We start from the raw sequence: 18609 nt of genomic DNA, 5'->3' as shown, positions 1-18609 counted from the left end.
ATACTAGAAAACAAGTGTAATTAAGTATATGTTTGGGTTGTACCTCATCTCGGAAAACACGCCTCCATAGTCAATATTGGGGGGAGGGGCCTCCTTCTCTGAGTTTTCTGTGACTACTAATTATTGCAATAAACACTTTTAAGTCTCGACATAAGTTGGCATTTTCTTTGACAATAGTCAATAACTAAGCAGTAAATCATTCAGTGCAAATTCCTCCTGATACATACATAAAAAAGGTTTCAAAGTGCAGTGTCTGGCTTTGCCGCAGGTGGAGAGGGAGATTGTTCCAGGTCTTGGCTGCGAGGTAGGAGAAGCAACTTCCAACCGATCTGGTCCTGCAGAAGAGTGGGACGGTGGCTAGGGAGAGGTCGGATTAGCGGAGGTTTCTCTTGGGGGCATGAAAGGAAAGGCGGTCCTTGAGGTATTCCAGTGCGCTGTTGCGGAGGGCCTTGCAGACGGACCTGAGCAGCTTGAAAGTTTTTCTTCTTTCGATGGGGAGCCAGTGGAGGTCGTGGAGGTGTTAGGTGATGTGGTTAAGCTTTGGGATATTGAGGATTATTCTGGACGTTCTGGAGTCTGAGGAGGAGTTTTTTGTTGATTCCGGCCCTCATCACCAGCAGACTGGACTATGAAAATGCCCTCTACACCAGAATCAACAAAAACCTCCTCTACGAACTAATGGAGGGGCCAGGGCTGAACACTGGAGTAGTAGAGTCATTTACATTAGGAACACCCTGATTGAGAGAGATTTCCTTTACTGACTGTGGCTGATTTAAGGAGCAGCCACTGTGCTGAGAACAGAAGTGGTGAAAACAGAAGTGGAGGTTGAGAATCAGGAACCCAGAGTGGTGCACCGATCCTCGACTGCCAGACTGCTGAAATACTTGGATTGCTGGTTTAGTCGATACAGCGTCACTCTAGGATTTGTGGATCCAGTCATGAGGAACTCTTGTCCTGCTGGCACAGGCATAGCACTGAACTACCAATATCCTCTGAGCTCATCTTCCTTCACCAAGCATTTGGGTGTTGTGTGAAAGGGAACGTGCAGATGGCATTTTGGAGTCAGGTAGCCAACGCATTCAGCTATGAAACGATTACCAGAACCATTTGGATTAGCTGAGGTTGAAGAAGCATAGCAGCTTTGGGGGGCATAGAGGAGTGCTTGGTTCAGGCTAGGTTCTAGCACTGCCTGTTGATAATAAATCAATCAGTATTTGTGTAGCACTACTATTTACCTGTGAGGGTATCCAGGTGCTGGGCTGCAGGGCTCAGTCGGAAAAGGCAGGTCTTGAGTCTCTTTCTGAAATTCGAGAGTTATGCCCGGAGGTGGAGGGGGATGGACATTCCAGGACTTGGCAGCGAGGGAGGAGAAGGAGCAGCCTCTGCTGTGATATTGGCAGATATGAGTTGTCTGTGCAAGGGCGGTGCATTTCTGGTTTCCAGATGGTTGGTAGATGTTCAGCCGATGGTTTATGTATGCAGGTCCAAGGCCGTGGAGGGCTTTGAAGGCATGTGTCACTCTCTTGAATTGGCATCTTTTTCTGGATGGGGAGCTAGTGGAAGTTCCTAAGGTGTGCGGTGACATTGGTCAATTTAGGCAGGTCGAGGAGTCACCAAGTTCTGTATCGTTTGTATTCTCTGCATGTGTTCAGTGGTGGTTCCTGCATACAGTGCAGTTCCGTAGTCCAGCCGGCTAGTGACTAGGGCATGAGTGACTCAGCCGATGGGCAGATGGGGAGCCATTTGAAAACTCTGAGCATGTGAAGTGTGTGGAAGCTGGCGGAGGAGACCGTATTGATCTGTCTCTTTATGGTGAGCTTTCTGTCCAGGATGAAGCAGATGTTGCGGGTATGGTCTGTCGGTGTGGCAAAGTAATGACTGGTGGGGAGGCTCGTACCGGCCTGGATGTGCGGATATTGTAGGTCCACTGCATAGTAGTGGGCTGCTGCATGGTTCTGGCTTTCTATCACTTCCTAGATATATTGCCGTTCCATAAACAACAATTGACAATAAGTAGCACCATGGTGGTGGGGATAGCTCTATAAATTTTAACCTAGGAGACGGTAACGTAGAAATGAGAACTGGATACCCTTGACCCTCCTCACCATTGTCACAGCCAACAAGTAAAATTGATAAGACTAAGGAAATTGACGACCACAGTGAAAGGTGTGGAGGGTCAATTTAGGCTGCAACAAATAAAGGGCATCAGCTCAGCTACACTTAGGAAAGTTAAGATAAGAAGGTGAACTGTGGTCTTATGTAAAAAATAGAATACTAGTGAATCGATTGGAGTGTATCGAGAATCAAAGGAGAACAACCCAATTGCAGGTCATTGTATTCCTGCCCAGAGCTGTAAGGGACACAACATAAGAACTTTTTTGAGAATTGACTGGAGGAGCACTAAAGCCTGAGAGGGAAGGACTTTCAATTAAACGTAGAGGAAGTCACTACCTCAGGTCCAGGGCTGGTATGGTTAGGAGTGGGGTAGGGTTGACTACGGATCTGTTCATCAATTCCCCTGCAATTGTCAAAGAGCCAGATATTATCATGAGAGGTATGGATTGTGATGTACATATCTTTGACACTACTTTCAACCTTAACATGACTTTAGCATTATATGTTAGCTTTATTACTGCATAATTTGGTGACGTGGTTCTTCTCAAGGGCAATTTACCACTCAGAGATGAAGAAGCTTTCAACATTAAACGGCATTTAATAGTCCGGTCACTTGTACCACTGATGACATTGTGGTCATAGGTTACAGTGATTAAAAATGGGCATCAACATTATCATTTGGTGGGAATACCTGCAATGCTGCTGCTTCGCAGTACACTTGAAAGAAGAGTCGGAGTGGCATGTCAGAACTGCCCTTTGCATGCCATTGTGCTGAGAATCCCTTTGGGGTGTCCCTTTCTTTAGGTTCAACTAAACATTCCACTTCACTTAGCATCCTCTTGAACGGGTTGTAACAAAACTCACGGTGTCTGTCAGACAGACACACCACACACAAGGAATGTTGATCTTTATGTGATGTCTGGCCTCTGTCCAACAGTGAAGAACTGCAAATGCTCTGCATAAAACTGTGGCAATGGTAAAAAAAAAAAAAAACGAAAGATAAAAATACTGAAGAGTTTTTCAGTTAGAAAAAATGCTAAAACAAAGTGCTCATTTTCCTTTAACAATGAGCAATAAAAAACAGAACCGCTTGACTAACAGTCACTGCTGCTTTTGGGATGGTGGTGGTCCGTTGAGAGCACTAAAACATTTCAGGGGGGCAGGAGACTTCATGCCAATTAAAATATTCTTTCATTGTTTCGTATCTTGAGAGACATAGGAAATAGGGTTTTAGCAGCCAAGTTGGTATACATTTTAAGCCAATTTTTGATTTTATAATGGCATTCTTTCATATTATTGAATATTTGTTTAATACATGAAAAATGAAAACAAAATGTTACCTATACACAGGCAATCGATTTTATTTTTTACTGCAGATCATTTGTTCTCCATTTTTAAATCATTATGGGAATCTCGGCATGGGCATGAATATTCAGATTTAATTAATATTAATGAAAACCAATAACCACAGAACCGACTCGCAGCACGTTTTATTCCACCACACCTTGTTTTTGAAACACTCAGACAGTAGCAGAATTTCTTATTCAAGCAACTGACACCAACAAATAAAAGTCCAATAAACAAGGACACGATAGTCAAGTCTGCAAAGGAATAGGTAATCAAACCGGTAAAAACAGATTTACATTCTCTAAACAACACTGAACGTTAGCAAAGACACAGACACACATGTGCTTAATTTGCACATTTTGCCGTGAATCAGAAACTTTCAGAAAATATTATGTGCAGAGCATAGTTCAATTAGCTAATACACAATATAAATAAAATTCAGTTTTCAAATAAAAAAAAAAACAGCTTGAAATACACAGACGCCTACCAGTAGTTTGTGCATCACCGCCAATCTCCACTTTGAGGATCTGCAATGAGGCTCCAAAGTTTGGCTTGAAGAAAAAAAAAAAAAGTAATAATCTAATAAGAAACAGAGTTCAAATCTGTAAACAGGTTTTTCAGGCCAGAAGAACACAAATTAATAAACTGTAAATGGAAGTCAAAACACTTTGCTGGTCTTATGCAGGTGACAGGGCAGTCAATCCAGGTAGCAAGCTGACCATGGGAGAAAACAATAAGTTTGCACTAAAGCTTTTCAGCCCCGGACCAAAGTGCACTAAAAAGGCACAATTTTGGATGAAAGCCATCAATAAACAAGCATTGAAAATGCAATAGGTATCGCCTTTGATTAAGTTAAAGTCATTTGCTTTGCTAATGGTATTGTATAGCTAAGCAAATGGCTTTAACTTAATAAAAGACGAGACCTATTGCATTTTTAATGCTGGTTACAGGCTGCTGTAAAGACTAGAAGGGCTGCCACGACAATGGTAGCTTAGTGAGACACAGTTAACTTCTAGTCCATGGATAGATGTATAGATTACTTTTTATGTATGTAATGCTTTGTGAATTGATGGCTGTGTTTGGCTCACCAGCTAACCCATCTATATAGCACACTCTCCTTTTATGTAAAAGGGTGTATATCGGAATTTATTTCAAATGTCAATGATATCTGGGTGCGTCATACTGTATAGGATTTTTAAGAAGGTTTTAAACAACCTTTGTATATTTGAATTGGAATTAATTGTTGTAAATTTGGTTTTATATACTTTTTTTATTGTTTTAGAAATTGCGTGGCTACTCAACTATTGTAAAAACACAAGAAATGAAATTGTATGCACTTTTATCCATTTTTAATGCAAAATAAAGTTCGATTTTGATTTGACTGTGTCTGATTGCATATGAAGATGTCTTATTAGTGGCAGAATAAATGAGTGACAGTGTCTGATTAGTGACAGGTTAGACGGTGGGGGTATCTAATTAGAGACCAAACCGATGGTGAAAGTGTCTGATTAGAGATAAAATAGAAGGTGACTCTCCGATTGTACAGAGCAGAAAGAGATGGACAAAGGTGTCTGGTTAGGACAAAGTAAATGAGTGGGCGCATCTGGTTAGGGAGAGAGTAGACAGATGAAGGAGTCTTAGAAAAAGAATAGACAGGTGAAGGTGTCTGATTAGAGATAGTCGACAGTTCACCGTTTTTTATTACACTTCGAAGGAAATCGACAGAGGTGTCTGATTAGGGACAGAATAAATGGATGAATGATTAGAGAAAAAAAAAAGATGAACGAAGGTGTCTGATTGGGGCCGAATGGATGGAGGTGGAGACTGATTAAAGAAAGAAGAGACTGTGTGGTGTCTGATAGGAGACAGAAGAGACGGACGAAGATGTCTGATGTAGAGACGGAATAGACGGTCAAAGGTGTCTGATTAGAGACAGAAGATGTCTGACAAGAGACAGAATAGACGTCAAGGGTGTCTGGTGAGAGACAAAAGGCGGTCGAAGGTGTCCGACTAAAGAGCGAATAGATGGTCGAAGGTGTCTGATAAGAGACAGAATGGATCATTCTGGGAGATGTGGATATTATTTACAAATCACACCAGCCCCGGCCATCCTTCTTGTCGACCAACCTATAAAAGGGGGAGGCGGGGGCGGCGGTTAAGAATTAGGCACTCTTTAGCTATAGCCAAGACATAATCACAGATTGAATCGAAACGGGAAGAGGGCTTATCCTTCAAAGCTTCAAAACATCCCCCATCACCCCCAATAATGAAAAACTTTAATCCTGTCGAATGCGCCCCTTTTTCAGATTGGCTGGCACCTCTATAGGCAGGACGGTGATAGGAGTGGGGAGGGGCAGGGTCAGGCCGCAGTACCTATAAAAACTCAAGGAGTGAGAGGGTGCAGTACCCGTATGCTGAGTTTGATCTTGGGCAGAAGTGTCCTTTGGTTTTGAGGTGGACCGCAGCAGAGGGGACCTCCTCCCCGGAGGTGCTTGGCAGGAGAAGGCCCCGACCCCGCAGCGGACAGGTGAGCGACAGCACGGGGGCAGTAGAGCCCGAGCGCTTAAAGCCGGGCCCTGTCAGAGGGCAGGGTGCCAGGCTGGCACCTATCTGTGCAAGCCCCTGGAAGGAACCCCTGGGAGAGATTATTTCCTCTTCCTCTTTTCCTTCCTCCCTTTCCCTCCACCCCCCTTCCTTCTTTCCTTCCTCTCTCATCCACTCCCCACTTCCCCAGGGAGTAACTGTTGTGTTCTTGGTGCCTCCCGGATGCCGTGGTGGTGGTGTTCGTGTAACACTGGTACTCATGAGTGTCACAGTGACAGCATCAGTGTAACATTGGTGTGACACGGTGTCACACTGGTGCTGTCCATGTTATGAGTAGTGCTGTTGCTATAAGTGCAGCTGCTGCCTGTAATCGTGCATGCACAACTGTAGCACTAGTGCTGCTGGCGTGACAGCGGCGCTGTTGTCTGTAGCTGTAGTGCTGCTGTGCTTCAAACTGAGGCTGACTGTATCATGGCTGCAACTGTTTGCCATGCTGCGGCTGTTTTAACAGGACAGGGCAGGCCTCGCAAGTGCAACACACATTAACACAGACAGAAGGAGGACTCAAGCAAATAGTGCTTACAGAGTAATTGAAGGAGGCTGTTGTCCTCCGCAAGTATACGATCCAATCGCGGTGGGCGGGGCCAAAAGGGGACAGGGTGGCAACCCTAAGTGTAATGATTGCCTCCGGTGCAATCATTACACTGTGTTTTGCATCAGCTATGACGCAAAACGACGTGCACCAATGAAAATTGGAGGCGGTGCCGTGAGAAGACTTCTGGAATCGTATCGATTCCAAGAAGCCCTCGTAGAACAAGTGCAGCGCATGCGCTGCTCACGTCAGGCCGAGACCTAATAAAAAGAACGTTTATATACATTTAAGGTAAGAGATCAGAGTACCATTATTGCAGTAAAAATAATCCAACAGACTACTTTCATTAAGACGAATTGAGAACAAGGAAATATGCGTCTATGATTGAACAGCAGTCCATTCAAGGGTACTTCTTTCTCATGAACGTACTAAATATTTTTATTTTTTGAGCACCGATTCTTACTTTTATTTCTGGTCAGTCATTTCTACATCTTTACTTGGTTAACGTTTTTAAAGGTACTGCTTCTGTTTATCAATGCATTTCAATGAGAAAGTGAAAAGGTTTCGCTTTTCAATCTGAGGGAAGTGGAGTGTGTGTTGTTCTCCGATTGTGTTCTTGCAAACACAAAGCTGAACAGAGTATTTCATAATGTATTTGATATTAAACACAAGCACAGTGCCAAAGTATTCAAATGTGTGATGATCACCCAACCACCCAAAAGGCTGTCATCTGATTTAGGCAACCCTATAATTTCCATCTTATTTTATTACTATGCGCAGTAGTTAATATTCCAGAGACCTATTGCTCCATTCAAAGTAGGGAGTATTTCGAACCTAATGACCTGTTTGATGAGCATCAAAAAGGTTTTGCCCCAACAGAAGTACAAAGCCTGCTGCGTTGGTTGATGACGGCATAAAAAAAATCAAGATGGTAGTGTTGGGAGTACCCAATTTAAATAGTGCCTGATTTTATTAAACCTCTTCAACTCAATCGTCTCAGAGTCAAGTCACTTAACTCATGGTGCTCCGCAGGACTCCTAATTATCACATAGGGTGCCTAACATCCATGTTGAGAGACCCACTGGCATAGTTCAATTCCAGAGCTTTCAACATTGACAACATTCTGATCAGCCTTAACCTTTACCTTATCACAGAAAAATATGTAAAAGTAGAGAGAAACTATACACTTAGCCTATATGAATCTGACTTGTACCTTCAATTCAGTGCAACGGCCTAAGTTATAGAACATCATGAAAGGCATGGGGTTGGGTAGGGCCATCACTGATCTACACTGGCAGATATCTTCTGTGATTCAATATAGTAAAGAGGGCAATTTATCCCCTAAAATAAAGTAGTCTGTTGGTGTACGACAAGGGTAGGTTTTAGCACCTTTTTTGATTTTACTGTATATCAATGACCTGGAATGTGTTTTGCGTAAACGGGGTAAAGATATGACCAAGATTGGCTACTGCCCCATTCCAGTTCCCTTACATGCAGACGGCACGGTTCTATTGGCGGAATTGCTAATGTGCTGCAGACACTTTTGGATGCTTTTAAAACCTTTATGTCTGAACGGGTCTGAAGACAAACTTCTCTAAATCATTTATCATTAAAAGTGGTTCCAGATTCTCAAAATCTCAGACATTTACAATCTTTGGTAAAGAGATAGCTAAAGTTTCAAATGTTACAATACTTGGGAATTCCATTTGACGTTGTCTTTAATTGGAATTTCTGCTAAAATGAGATCACTCCAATTCCAAAAATCTGTTGGAGCAGTATTCCGGTTTGCCCAGAGTCTAGGTCATAAGCCAGTTATGGAAATAGTCCATATTTACAAGAGCAAATGTCTTCCGGTTGGCATGTTTGGCCCTGCAGCCTGGGGATATATTGATGCCAGTCAATAAGAGAGCATCAAAACTCATACTTGAATCTAACAAACTCTTTGCACTGAAATTCTTTTTTATTTCCAAATATATAATTTTGTTATTGTATAAAATAACTGATAATATTTGCTGCTTGTCAGACTTACTTACACAAAGGTATCTGGTTTTAGTGGGTAGGAGCAAAATAGTTTCTAAAAGTCTACTTTGCTTAGTAACTGTAGTTAATATTCAGCACTATTTAGTGGGGGTTAGGAATGCAATGGGCAGCCATTACTTAAACTCAACTCCAAGTCAGAATAGATGCTCGAAGCAGTCAGGGAGGACCTCAAGGGATGACTTTCTTTGTTTCTAAAATTAAGAACGTTTCCTAATTCGGTGGCAGTCATAAGAAACTTAGAATGCAAGATAAGAATATTTAACAAGTATGGTAAAGAATATATTCTAATCTACACGATTAATTACATTTGAAGATTTAATCAACAGCAATATACATATTTTTACGACTGTAATCATGATTTCTGAGGCCACCAGGTACTGTAATGTGTCCTGTCACAGTAGACAGAAATCATATGTAAATAGGATGTGTAGCTTTTAACTGCTACCACATAAGAACAGCAAGTTGTTTCCACTATTTTACGTTTGGTTTACATTTCATAACTATGCATTTCATACATAAAACATGGACATAAGAGAGCAAATTTAAAAAAAAGGTTTGCAGTTATGAGGAGGGAACAATTGCTGATTACGATTTCAATGACGTGTGGGTTTTAAAAACTCATGCTAATTTATTTAAATATTGTATAACCCTGAAGAATTAGCACATACTGTACAAATAAACTTTTGACTTATCTTAGGTTTAAAAAAAGAATAGTTACAAAATAAAAATCAGTGCATCGGGTAATCTGGATTAAGAAATCCCAGAGACAGCTAATCTAAAAAACACCTTAAAAACAGAACGAGGCCAAAAACTATTTGAAACTGTTAATATTTTTCAGAGTGGCATGATGAGCAGTAAAATGTGTTTACCTTGAATAAATAATCCAGGATCTGTGTGCGGTATGGCTCTGGATAATTTACAAGAAGTCGTGATGTTGCCTGAAAGAGAACGTAAAATACCAAAGAAAGAAAAGAAAGTACAAGTCAACGAATGGGCATATGCATAACTGTCTTTGATGTCAGGAACTAGGTACAAGAAAAGAGGGCCTTTCACAGTAACAAAGCAAAGGAAAAAACATGATGCAGTGAGGTCTAGAAACATATAATGAATTTGATGAATTCATAATGGTAAACCTAAAATTGACACGAAAGAGAGCTTTATGTGAGCTGAAGACACAACCTCACTTGGGCAGAAAAGTGTTGTACTTATATTTTTATAGAGCACTCATTCGCAAAAAGGTAACTTGGCATTGGGAGTACTAAAAAAACAGCTGGGAGGTATAACAAGTAAAATGCTTTCCAACATCTCATTTATGGAGCAGATCCAGAGGTAGTGATTTCCCCGCCTCCAGATGCAACTTTATGTAATCATGTTTCCTTGAACCCCTTCTAAATCTGGATCATTCTTTGCTATCGTCATTTTTTTTCGTCCAAATTCTTTTTAATAAACAGTTGCTCAGTGGACAACAAGCATAAGTGACACATCGCTTGCATAATAGGGATCATGTAAAAACAAGTGACAGTACAGTCAGTCTTGTTTATATTTACTTGCGTGAAATCTCTGCTCACCGGGATGACCCAAATGCATAAGCCAGCCAATACTGTTGTCAATGTTGATAATTACAATAAGAGCTAAAACGTTCTACACAAATGAGATTCAAAAACACAATTTTTCCCCCTTCGTTCACTTGACTGTGGTAAGTGCCATTTAAGTTTTTTGATTTCTTGCTTTTGTGCACAGGTTCACAATTATCACTTTAGAAAAAGCAAAAAAAAAAAAGAATGCAAAGGAATCTTTGATTTTTGAGAAGAGATGCGTATTGTGACCATCACAGTGCATTATATAAGATCTCCCTTTTAAATGTAATACGTTCTGTATGGGTAGCGTTCTGCTAGATCATAAATTATGAAAATCCTGTACTGAACTACCACTAAGTCTACTTTCTGTAACAAACAACCCCCTTCTGTGACTCCTGTGGCAGTTAGTGCACAATTAAAGAAGGAAGTTGTCTATTTGCACACAGGTTTGCTGTCATGCAACGGAGGGACTGCTCTTTGTGCATATGCTCTCATTACAGAATTATTAACAGGCAAAATGGCCACAGCTGAAAGCAGTTAGGGCATGTGGCACCTGGCACTTCTATGCCCATGTCTAAAGGAAGGCAGGGGGTGGACATGAAAGTAGCCAATCAGTGGAGCCAGGACTGCACAAAGAGTATGTCTGCATGCACAGCCAAAATAAAACACAAACACTCTCAGTGAGCTACAGGACCACAGCATTACTGCTTGCTGCAAAGTGAGGAGAAAGAGTTTCCACTGTGTGCACAGCAACCCACCTTTATGCTGTACACCTAGTTAGGGAGCACGACCACTGGTGCCTCTTTACCTATACACATCAACAGGACATAGATTGGAAAAACCACAACTACAGTGGTGGACTAAATGCAGACAGAGCTAAAGCAGAATGAGTGACATAGTCAGATGCATGTTGCAAACAGCTTATAGTATTTTGACAATGTCCCAGCTCTATATGCCTTTCAAGAGTACTATCATCTGCAATCGACGAACCCATTGGCACACCAGTACCATATGCGTATCTTTGATATGTGTTTGTTGTAAAGTACATCACATCTTCTTGGTGCAATGGCACAGTGTTCTGGTACTAGACATTTTTGTAAAACAGTTATGAAAGAGCAGCAGCCCAGTCTTGTATGGCCATGCACGTCTGGGTAGACAAACACTCATCATTTAGGAAGATTGCTTCCTGATGGTACGGTTTTGATTAAGCAACACTAGAGAGTAGTTAAAAGGTTTAGGCCAGAATTACTAAAATTATGCTTCAGGGTTGCATCTTTTTTTTTTTAATGGGGCCCTGTTGCTAAATGCATTTCGAGTATCACAAAATCTTTTGCGTGGCTTACTGAAAAAAAAACGTAAGGCAGCGCATAGCATTTCTTTGCAGGGGTGAGTCGTTCCATGTGTGGAGCATGTATTTTCCAAGAATTTTGATGTAAACCCAGATTTATTAAAGTCTGTAAACCTGGATTAGGGCCAAAATAGTGCACCTACTCAAAGCTGGCTGAACGAGGAGAAAGGTTTTAATTTCTCATTGTAACTTCCTTTTTATATGTGTCTTGTATTCTGCAGAGCACATCCAAAAAGGAATAAGCCTCTAAGAATACGGTTTATGAAGGAAAGTGTTTCTTGCTGGACAAAAACTATTCTGACCAGAACAATGCCACCCTTGCTTATTAGCGCTACCTATCATCTATGAAATTAAAGTATTGATGTTCACTGGATGACCAGTTACGTAGAAGATATCCGCATGTCTGGAACATATGAATGACTGATGCTATCGGGAAAATGTATGTACCAGCTTGTAAAATATAATAAACTGTGGCCGCTCTCACATCAAAAAAGGTCTTGATGTCCATTATGTGGAAGCTAAATGGGGGAAAGGTGTGAGGGCCCGAAGTAAGCTCGCAGAGCTAGTGGGGGTTGGACAGGTCTACCTCAAAATGAGTATCCTATAAGAATCTAAGGATACATCTATGTATTTTTTCTTTTTTTAAATCTTACACACAAATAAAACTGTGTTTATTACCTATTGATCTATAGACTGCATGTGAAATAATGATTGCAAGACAATTCGTCTAACAGTTTAAAACATCTCACGAACTAAACCACATGGGAAGCACCATGGAAACCGGTACTACTCTGAATCATCTGCATGAAAAACATCACGAGCTGCATGACAGTGCATAGATTCAGTTAACCATAACAATTGGTTCCACTAAGCAGTGAACCACTCGTTAACAAAGCGCTTCAAAGCTTCGTTAGAGGTAGTAAGCGCTATATCAACACAAAACTGTTCACTACAAAAAACAGTCGACAGCGTCTTTCCCGTCTTTTTTTGTAGGAGATTAATAACAATCATGCTTTAAGGTATGCGACTCATTCAAGTTATTCATCTCTTAGTCATTATAACATTTGCAGTCTCCTAGTGGAGGTGACAGTTTATATAAATATTGCCACAATGGAGAATTATCTGAATGTTGTGTAGAGCACTCACCCCTCCGCCGCTCAGGCCCCCGATTCCGTCGAACTCCCGACCTAACCCTCCACGATCATCCAATACATAAAAAGCAGCACCGACGCTCAGAAGTAAACTTGACAGCAGGAGGGGTATTAAGAGACCCGGCGGGACAGCCATGAGCACAGCCTGACAGAGCAGTTCGCCTGACTAAGTCACATGACATGTCACGAGCTTGCTGGGCAAGCCTCGCTTTGGCTTACATTTTGCTAAATAGTCTTTTGAGTTTCTCGGAAACAGATAAAGGACTGCACCATGACAGAGACTGTACAACACCACATTCTAATAAAGAACTAGAGCGCTGACCAAGAAACATTATTCGTGCCCCCATCCACCATTCTGTTGAACAAAGCAGCTTCATGAATCTTACACCTTCTTTTACTACAATATGTTTTTTGTAAATAATATTTTCTATGCTAATACAGTAGTAGACGTTTGAGGGAAACCAGGAAATGTTAAGTAGTCTTTTTGACAGTAGTTACATTTGTTTGGAAACATGGAATTTGTTCGCATTATCATTCTAGTTGATTAAAATATAAAACAGCTACATTGTTTCTAACATTTTACTGCAGCTACTTTGTTTCTAATATATGACTGGTATGGCGCTGTCACAGAGGAAAGAGGACAGTTATAAGAAATACGCTATTCAGAGCCCGACTGGGCAGCACTGCAAAAATGCTCGAACCAGCTCCGGTCCTTTCGTCAACTCACACGTTCGCTCTCTATCCATTGATCTATTCTCCCTCTTTCGCTCTCTCTTGCCCTCTCTGTTTCCTATCTCTCTCACCCTTCTCCCTCTCTGGTGGCCTAGCTTGAGCTTCTCGATATCTATCCCACTCCTTCTCTTTTTCTCTCTGAAGCCTCCTCGTGCCTGCTCCAACATTTCAATGCCGTGTATGTGGCACTATGATTGATACTTATCACAAGCAGAACAGAACAGTTGTGGCCATGCAATTGAATACATTGCCACCTTTTCTGTATTACATTACTTTAAAGTAGCTGTATAGGTTCTTATAAAAAAGGTTAGTGACCTACTTTTCTTTCACATGATTGCTCTAGTTTTTGGAAAATGTGAAGGTCTGTAGCAAAAAAATAGTGTTGTTGTGAGATCGAACTTTAAGATGAGGTGTGCCTCTTGACAAGGGTTGGACTGGGGCAGAAAATAGGTCCGTAGTGTTTGGTGGGTGAAACCCACCAATATATACTTTAGCTTTGGGGCCGGAGTCGGGTCTGCTATCTCTCGAGATGAGCCAAGATTGAAAGACAAAACAGTGACCTATGAAGTAACCGGAGACACGGATACCTATCTGATGGCTGCATTGCAAAATGTGAAACCAGATAGCCTGCAGTGAATTCCGACTTCCCTGCTTGTCCAAATTGTGTGATCCTAGGCAAGTATTGTATTTCATAGAGCCTCCTTTTTCTTAATTACCACATATGAGCACACTTTTAAATACTTCCATTCAGTATGTGCGCTCTACAGTCACCTTTTATGTTAGATTTAACAGACGATAATGTTGCTCCATCTCTGATAAAAATCTAGGCCAAGTGTATGATATAGATGAATACTGACTAGCCTCTTAGTACACTAATGTCATTATCGTTTGCTGGAAGCCGATTTCCACACATTATCGTTTGTGTGCAATATTGCTTTATCAGTAAAACTCCATGTCATTGCAAATTTTGTGGCCATTTCAATGACAAATGTGCTGTCTGCAAATGACAGTGTGCTACCACCCCATATGTTAGCCGTGTATTTGCAACAGTGTGCTCCAAAATGATTCATCAACCACATATCACACACATACCAGTCTCCTGATGAATGAACACGGCTCATTTTCTTTTTGAAGTACTTGGAGTTTTCGCAACCCTTATGAATTCAGTGATGTTACATTGATAGCATCCCCCCTCCCTCTGATAATTGTTTTAGCACCACTGCTCACACTCACTCAAGAAGGATTAGCATTTTGCCATGATCTCTTATACATATACAAAACAGACACACCAGTGATGAAAGGCACTCAATCCAATCACAAGTCAACCTACCTCATGCAACTCTCACTCCAGGTATTCTGTTAACAGGCATTGCCCCCCAGTCCTTTAACCAATCCTCACATCATTAACCAACAGCAGAAGCCACCACTCATTCTGATTCATTCTTAAGTAACACCAATAGACAGTATGCCGAGGCAGCGTGAGACCACATGGTGGGGCCCAGGATCCACAAAGCAACATCATTGAGTCATGTAAACGCCTGAAACAGTAGGGTGTAAAACAACGCTCATCTGAATTATCTCCCTACAAAAAATTGCATTTCCTCGGTCTAACCAGTGGTGCTGGAACAATTTTAAGACTAGGGGTGCTGCCATCATTATTACATCACCAAAGTCAAATGAATTACGAAAATCCCAAGTGTAACACAAAGAAGAGTAGCAAGAGAGTAGTAAGGATGTGGTATGTAGCTGATGCTACATTTTGGAGCACACAGTCAGAAATATATTACTAAAGAATGGTGTGGTAGCGTACTGTCATTTACAGACAGCACATTTTCAATAAAATTGTACACTAAATTTGCACAGATCTACAGTTTCATGGATTAAAGTATTTAGCCCACAAATGACAGTCTGTGTAAATCAGGTTTCAGTGAATATTTGTCATTTGCATATCAGCAAGTAAAGTTTCTTGTTTTCTATCAATACTATTATAAAGTTTTGTTTCAGAATTACAAAAAGGTGTTCCAATTGAAGTTTCATAACTGCTGATATATCTTTATCATTGTACAGTCCATTTACAGGTAATTGCATTATGTTGTGTTAGAAATACAATTAACGCCCTACAGCCATTCCTTTCACACTTGTTGTACTTCAATAAGATTGTCACATAATGCATCTTGTAAAATCCTCTCAGTTTTTAGTCTTAGAGTGAAAAGTAAACACCAATGTCCATTTTAAAAGAATAAGCAGCAATTTGTCAGAATACGTAGCCTGCCTGTGACCTTTGTCTTTTAATGCAGAGCAAATGTGACAAGATAAATCAGAATTTTAAAGACATCTTTATTACTTACTCACTTTCTGAACTCGAGCGCAATTACTTTTGGGGATGCTGCAGCACCCGCTGCACCTCTACATCCAGCGGCTATGAGTGTGAGATGAGTCAGTGACTTTCTGGGAGTGATTCTCGGTCACCCAAGCAAAATTCATTACATTCCAAAGAGCAAGATGAAGGATACAGTATATGGAGGTTGGTTTCAAGAGAAGAGAATACTTTTATCACTGAAATACAGATTGTTGCCCTTCCTGTGCAACACTGAGTTGCCTCTCCAATTAACTTGTACCATTCCCCATGCAACACTGGCAGATTGAAACTATATTATAGTGGCACTCCCTGATAGCATAAACCAGAACCATTAGGGGGCACTAGACAAAATGTCAAAGCACTGCTTCTTGAACCACCAACCTTTAAATAGGAATGCTTATGCCCCAATCCATCTCACGAAGTGTAACCAGAATATTTATCCCCTTATCTCCAAACTTATGCGCCATCACTTCAAAGGTTATCTTTAAATCGGAACTCAATTCCCTCCTCTTTCCAGGAAATTTTAGCTAACCTCTCTTTCCCAGTTTTGACCACTCAGGTCTAGTCTCCGCCCTGATCAATGCCTTGTAATTTATTACACTACCTCCATTTCATTAGACTCCATATTGAACATGACACTAGTCAATATCGTGCAACGCAAATTTAATGAATGTTTCAACATATACTACACTGTTTGCAGCTTTTAAAATGTACCTATATCTTCAGATAATGTAATTTTGTGCCCTCGTAGTGACCTGCTGTTATATACTCTGAAATATCAACGTTTTTGGGTTATTTGAATTTGTACCGTATGCGGTGATTCGTTTCTATTATAAAGCTCTCTAGCACCTTTTATTTTAGTAATGTCTGGTCTATATTAAAATGCATAAATAAATAAGTAAACATATTGAGCTTATTTTATTTGATCATTTTCTGTTGAGTCTGGTACACTGTTGCAGTAGTGTCCAACTCACTCAGAAGGTAATGTAATTATCTCCCCTCTAGGTCATGGAATGGTTGGAAATCGCCATTTTTTAGGGCCTCTAGGGCCTTGTTTATAATAGTGCAAATCTGGAACATCCCCCCAAAAGTGGCAGCTCTTCCATTTGCCGTAGTAGGAGTGCATTGATGTCAATGGCACTCTAAATGTGGCAGACAGGAAACCCGCCACTTTTTTCACTTTTTAGCATCTGGCCATTTTTTTGAATCTTTAAATAAGGCTGCATGTTGAGCGGATATGTACCCCTGCCCTGTGTGATGGAATGCACATTAATTTTCTCATGTGCTTGTATTTTCACTTAGTTGCAGTAGCTGCACACTCGACCCTGATGAAGGCCATGACACTCTAAATAGGTTCCCAGGCCGAAACATGTTGGTCATGCACTAACACAGTAGCCTCTAATGACGGCAGCTGTGTTATCAGATATTTGTTTTTAATCCTGTCACAGGGTAGCCGATTAAAGTTGTTACATAGCTAACCTTGTAGCCAGTTTTAACCACGTTCACATTAGCACTTCACTTTTCACGAAGCACACCAAGCTCACATAGGGTTTTAGTTCAACCCACCTCATCTATACCAAAACATACCTGTGCCCCTCCCTCGCAGCGAGGGGGTTGTAGCCCATGTAGAGACTAGATCTTTCATGCGAGGAGGCACCCCTATGATGAAGCATGACACCTTTGGTGTGTGAGGGGAACCGTCCTTAAAGGGATTTCCCCTCCGGCACATGGTTGAGTAGACCTTGTTGCACCCTTCACCACTCTATTTTGGACCACTGGCCTTTTTTTGTGTTTTGATATTACGAGTGGGGAGGTGGCCCACGCAGGTCCTTAAATCTCCTCTAGCCCCCCCCCCCAGTGTGTATTCAATCCACATCCTTTGTCTGACAATTGTATTTAAAAATGAGATCTCATCCATCCAACTTTGTTCCAGTTCCATGCTCTTCATGACTAAGAGTGTTCCACAGAATATTAGCAATGCTATGTGACCGGGGCTGGTGTCTTTATGACACCCAGTCTCCCAGCGGTGAGGAGACATCATCTGAAGTCTGCACTTCTGCTGGAGAAGCTGATGGTCTACCTAGAGCCCAGAAGCTAGCCTGTCTATTGCGAGAGGGAACGAGAGTGCTTGCCCTGCAGGAGGAGAGATTCTTTAGGAGAAGTCCAGCATGTTTCTGCTGAGAACACCCAGAGGACCAAACTACTAAAAGGAAGTGAAGGGATTCCCTGGTCTCACAGAACGTTTCTTACTGTGAATTGCTCCACAAATTTTAAATGCCAACCATCAACGTGTCATTTGGAATTCTGCCATGTGTGCCTGAGAGACTAGTGCTGCCACTGTTGATGTCGGTGACAGAGATCTCTGGTTCTCACAGATGCAGAAATCCTGTTCATCCTGGATTCTGCAATTGCCAGACACCCACCTGCTGATGTAGGACCCAGAGACTACATCTGCCATACCCAACAGCCTGTCTGCAACAGGTTATGGGAGTCAGCCACTGCTAAAGACGAATACTGCTGTGTGAGCCTGCTGATCTGATTTCACATAACAACAGATATCTGAGGAGGTAAAACAGGGTCCTAAATGTAAGTGGACACTGGAAGCATAGAAGAATTTTGCCATATGAACCTATGACTTTTGCAGTGTGAACCTGAATTGGGGAAACCTACATTGAAACTGGTTTGCACATCTAGACAGTGGGGTACTTTGGAGTAAACGTTACCCGCGACTAATCAATGGCATTTGTATGCTATTGTGTCGCCTGGTTCTTGAGTTCTGAGCTCTTGCCGCCTACACTACCTCC

General features: G+C 41.4%; 1 protein-coding gene across 2 annotated transcripts in view; it reads right to left on the bottom strand.

The window, feature by feature from the left end:
• GALC (galactosylceramidase) overlaps positions 1–12945 on the bottom strand; it is a 201053-nt gene extending 188108 nt beyond the window's left edge. The window contains exons 1-3 of one of the 2 annotated variants that reach the window (XM_085626587.1): positions 12710–12945; positions 9508–9576; positions 3950–4013 (exon numbers count right to left, since the gene is read on the bottom strand). In XM_085626587.1, the coding sequence (XP_085482713.1) occupies positions 3950–4013; positions 9508–9576; positions 12710–12850 (274 nt within the window). In that variant the 5' untranslated portion in view covers positions 12851–12945. The remainder of the gene's footprint in view (positions 1–3949; positions 4014–9507; positions 9577–12709) is intronic. The other variant, XM_085626588.1, reaches the window with a different exon arrangement.
• Between the last annotated feature and the right edge of the window lie 5664 nt (positions 12946–18609).

This window comes from Triturus cristatus, chromosome 9 (assembly GCF_964204655.1).
Source record: "Triturus cristatus chromosome 9, aTriCri1.1, whole genome shotgun sequence".
In the NCBI taxonomy this organism is placed as follows: domain Eukaryota; kingdom Metazoa; phylum Chordata; class Amphibia; order Caudata; family Salamandridae; genus Triturus; species Triturus cristatus.
Note: the sequence above shows the minus strand (reverse complement) of the source record. Positions and strands in the feature narration are given on the sequence as shown.